This window comes from Suillus subalutaceus (assembly GCF_016647625.1).
Source record: "Suillus subalutaceus strain FC151 chromosome Unknown DFJ58scaffold_264, whole genome shotgun sequence".
Lineage (NCBI taxonomy): Eukaryota > Fungi > Basidiomycota > Agaricomycetes > Boletales > Suillaceae > Suillus > Suillus subalutaceus.
In genome coordinates this window covers 47259-52097 of record NW_024540513.1, presented here as the reverse complement: position 1 = coordinate 52097, position 4839 = coordinate 47259, and the positions used below count along the sequence as shown (strand labels likewise).

Sequence of the window (4839 nt, the reverse complement as noted above, 5' to 3'; positions counted from 1 at the left end):
TTCGTCCGAAATTTGACCTGAGTCTTCCAGCTGTTCGTGGTTTTTACTGTAATGATTGGTTTCTTGATCCCACTTTTGTATGCACTGTAAAAACTAGACAATGTAATCAAACCTCAGTACTCAGTCCCAGTGGGAACAGGTTGTGGACAGAATCTGTTGAGATGCGCGCTTGAGACAGAACACACTCGCACATCTCGCCCGATATCCGGACTCACGGCACATTTTATATAAGACGGCGTGCTCCCTTGTGTTTCTTTTGATGTCGAACTCTAAATTCTATACGGCCTTAGGTCCCGTACCATCCGACTTGAAGGTTTGTTTTTTGCTGTTCATAGTTTGCATGGGCTCAAGACCCCCTAGAAACATATCATCACTGAAATTTTGCCTTCCCTCCCTAATCAACTAGTAACACGAGCCAATCCGTGCTGCTCTTGCTACTGATCGTGTCCGCCGCATGCCTAGCTCATTCCTACCCGCCTGCCCCTCAGACGAACAAACGTGGTGTCATCCTTCTCGTGGACGCCTGGAACATGCGCCATCCACTAATAACAGGTGGCGGTATGACTGTTGCACTGTCCGACGTATACATACTTTCCCAGCACCTTGATAAAATAAACGACCTACTGGACTGAAGCCAGAGGAACGACGTACTCGACAAATGGTGGTGGGAACGCAAAGGGCTGGCTGCAACTATTAACATAATGAGCGTCGCCCTTTACGACGTGTTTGGAGCTGATGGCGACTTCAAAGGCCTGTCCAAGATATCACGAAGCTACAGCCAACTCCTAGCTCCCAGACTTCTCCAATGAGAACAGAATTGTTCGAAACGCAAGGTCATACAGAATCTCTCGATGGTGATGTATTTTCTCAAGGATAACGAGACAGCGAAGTTTGCACTTGCTTCACCTGCCCTGCAGTGACTGATGCATTTGACACTGCGGACGATGAACGCGGTCGGTACCGGGAGGCAGTAGTTTGAATAAAAATTGTCGTACAAACTCCTGTATGACATAGACCTGCAAAGTGCATTATTCAAGTGGTCGATAGTACATTCATTAAACCTCGAATGCTCAAACAGACACTTATCTTTTGCTCCACCTTCCCCTTGAGTTTGAGCTCGAAACATCTTAGGGACTTTTCCCTGTCACAAGCTAGTGTAGGAAAATAGGAACTTTCTTTTCCTCGAAAAGGTCAAGAATGACAATGTGACGATCGATAGCAGATTTACGCAGATTTTTGTAATTTCGTGCTATATATTATTATATGTTCTTCTCAGAGAGATCCATCCGTTCACTGATGCTCAGTGGTTATGGGCGTGAATGCGACCAATGATAGTGTTCCCAGCGAGAGACAAGTAAGACATAATGAGGACGATATGTATCATGACCAACATGCCTCACCAGGGCAAACTCCAGGATCAGTGACCAATTGATCAGACTTAAGGTTCATACTACTGGAGTCTTGGACCGAGACTATGATTTGGGTTGTTGCGAGTAACGACCTTGGAGCAAACTATGAGACAAAGCGCACAACCAAACATACATCGGCATATCTAACTTCTCTAAACTTCCCCGACCGTCTTGATAACGTTACCTCGAACCACAATGCGTTCATTGCGCCTCCAGAAATCTGCCAGCTTTGTCGGATTGTCCTAATTTCACGTCAGCATAGATGAGTAAGCGTCTATCGCAAGCAACCGACGAACCTCGTGCATAAGATGTCCCACACCCGAACCAGCCATGACTTCGAGCCAGAATTTGCCCTGCATTTGACCGACCATAAGTGTCGTATCAAGGCGCTCTGCACCTGCTAATACTAAAAGTCGTGCAGAACGGAGCCCAAGGAATAAAGACGAGAGCGACGGAAACCAGCGTGAAAGAAAAATCAGTATGCAAATCAAAGGAGCAAGTATAGGCTTACTATCCCAGTGTGGTGCCGTCGACCGGAGTGGTGTACGCCACTTGTATTTGAATCCAATATTTGCACGTGTGCTGGGCGTAAGAGGAGAATCTGCAGAAACAATGATAGATGGGATTGAAACACGAGCAGAAATGGGGTTATGGACAAGGCCCGTATTGACGCTGTATGAGCAAGTATGAAGATAGCATTTACTAAAGGTGGTACGAAACACGAACTGCCACTCAATTGCTTCCTCAACGCTATCGAAACCCTCGGGTCGAGAGTTGAGAATCGCGTGCATGTGAGGCAGCGCTTCTACTGCTGTGCCTATTGGTAATGGGTCAAACTCGTGCAAATTACAGAACTTGATGTAGCAATAGGTACCTTCTACTACATCCAAAACGGCCACTCCTGCGATATTGAATTTTCGTTGTTGAAGTATGGGACAAGCGCGAACGCAGACAGATCCTCCCATGCTGTGCCCAACAAGCTACTCAGGGTGTCATCAATCCGATATGCGTGAAAGAGAGAATAAAGCTCACCATTAAATTTGGGACTGCTGCCACATCCGGGTGAATCGTCTGTAGCAGAGCACAGAAATCCTCAACAAGGACATTGATCGATAGGTCTTCATCAGACTGTGATGATGTTATCTTTCCTGGAACACGATGAGTACTTCACGTTCCCCTGAAGCGAATGCATACCATGTCTTCTGGCATCAAAGGCCAGTGAGATGGCACAAACTGGCTTCGTGATGCTAAGCTGCTAAAGTGGTGGTGTGCTACTTACTGTGCTCTGTGCTGAATCGTCAACCTCGTCTGACTAAGCCTCGGAAACAGCCGTGGGACTCTTCTCCTCGTCTCTGCTACCCATGAGACCCCTAGTCCACCAGGACACCTACGTTGTCCCTCATGACCTCACTTATCTCTTTAGGTAGACATGCAAAGCTTGTACCGGCATATCCCGCACCGTGGTGGGATACAATAACACCCCCGCCGTCGTACTTCGGAGGAGTGTAATATACCCGAATGTTGAGGGCTCGGGTAGGGAGCGATATCTCCAATGCCTGAGAAAAGTATGAAGCAGGACTTAATGGTTTGAATTCAGGATTTGGTGACTTTGGCTTTCGGGTAGACATGCTTGGCCGTGGTCTATACAACAATGAGTAAAAAAGGATTGGATTCTGGATGGAAGGTGACATACAATGGAGGTGGCCCCATGCCAGTCAAAAGTTCGCCGATTCCATCAGCAATCTCAGATTGTTCATCGTCATCGTTTGGTGGCAGCTGGGGTAAATTTGCTAAAAAGGCGATAGCGGCAATCGCTGAATGTGAAATATTTGAGATGAGTTACACGGGAACCGAATTAAACGCACCAGAGGCAGCATGAAGCGGAAAGCATTCAGAGGTCGGAATACACTGGAAACCCAGAATAGTACCTGCTCCCACAAGCGCCATACCCTGTCAAAACCGTCAGTAGAGAAGCAGTACTAGTATGTAGGAGAATCAAACCAACAATATCTGGAGCTATCCAATGCGTATGGGCTTCAGAGGTCCAGCCTACGATCAAGCACCCAATTAGAAGTAGCAGAGATCCGGGAACCATAGCAGCTGATGGTGAATTGAGCAAGCACTCAAGAAAGGGGGCACTAGAACAGTACAACGAACGCAATCTGAACTCCGGCTTCCCAACTCCACCATTTTTACTCTTGAGATTAATGTAAACCTTATCCGTCGTTTTCGCATTTAATTGGCACGCCCCGACCAAGCCTATGCCAAGTGCAATGTAATGAAGGCCGGCAATTCCCGTCGACTGCTGGTATACACCGATGGTATCGTCGTCAAAAAGACTGAGAGGCTATGAGACCATGTTTGTCGAAGAATAGGTGGCTTACGATAAAGTAACCCGTACAGATATGCCATGTAAATGCCGAGGAGCTGTATGATCGGCTTGTGGGCGAAGAGTGCAAAAGGGCGACTGCGCGATTTGGCCATGATAATCTGCCAGCTATATAAAATATCGTCATTTTTCAAGTTACAGCGATTGTAGGAGGGCGCACGAGCGATCTTGACTGAAAACGGTGCAGAATACTCGTTGTGGTGTCTTTTCGGCATCCATAGATCCGCCAATCCGCTCTGCCTTCCTTTCCGATAAGACGGGTTCGTAAGCTGAATAGTATTGATGAAGATGAGGAGCGAATCGCGACTAGTCAGTGACCCATTCTCTTGAAGTATAAACAAACAAACGATATGAGTAACTACATCCATAATGGACGTAGACCAAAACTATCAGAGAAATGAGAATAGTCCTCCATCGGTAAAAGCATCACATACCACCCATCTCCAGGTCGAGAGTTCAGTGATCCTAGTGAAGACTTAGATATTGCTATTGAAGTTTGGAATAGCCACAAACCAGGCACCTGTGTTAGGTTCCCACAACAGGTCCCAATAACTGTCCATTCAACAAATGTAAGCTTTACCGACAAAACTGCGCTGCCTCCGATGCCAGCAAGAAATCGGAAGGCGAGAAGCTGGGATTCTGACTGTCCAAATCCACATCCAATATTCCATGCTGCCAATTCATTTCAAGAATGAGGATGAAAATATAGATCATGCTGTAAGGACTACATACCAAGATACCATAGATTTGACGATTGCAAAACGCGCGATCGTCCGTAATCTCACTCAATGGACCCAAAAACAATGGACCCATCGCTGGTACGTTGTTTTGTTGATCAGTGGGGTATCCAGCATCCGAAAAATTCGCTTACCAAACGCAAGCCCGAAGATGGATGTTGTAAGGGCAAATACAACATCGTTGTTATAACGAAGCCAGAAGCCACTTGGTCGGTAGCGGGCGCAGTCATAGAGGAGGACACTGGACTAATGAAACTAAACGCTGATATGATTAGTGTCGCAGCCCATTTGCGTCTATAACTCC

General features: G+C 46.7%; 1 protein-coding gene across 1 annotated transcript; it reads right to left on the bottom strand.

Moving 5' to 3' along the window:
- Positions 1–1446: 1446 nt before the first annotated feature.
- DFJ58DRAFT_823134 (uncharacterized protein) lies at positions 1447–3356 on the bottom strand (the record flags this gene model as incomplete). Its single annotated transcript, XM_041392101.1, has 10 exons — positions 1447–1467; positions 1499–1651; positions 1706–2081; positions 2136–2226; positions 2284–2389; positions 2442–2557; positions 2604–2642; positions 2797–3050; positions 3103–3223; positions 3275–3356. The coding sequence occupies 9 exons, from the start codon at positions 3354–3356 to the stop codon at positions 1562–1564; spliced, it is 1275 nt and encodes a 424-aa protein (XP_041235798.1). The 3' UTR covers positions 1447–1467; positions 1499–1561.
- Between the last annotated feature and the right edge of the window lie 1483 nt (positions 3357–4839).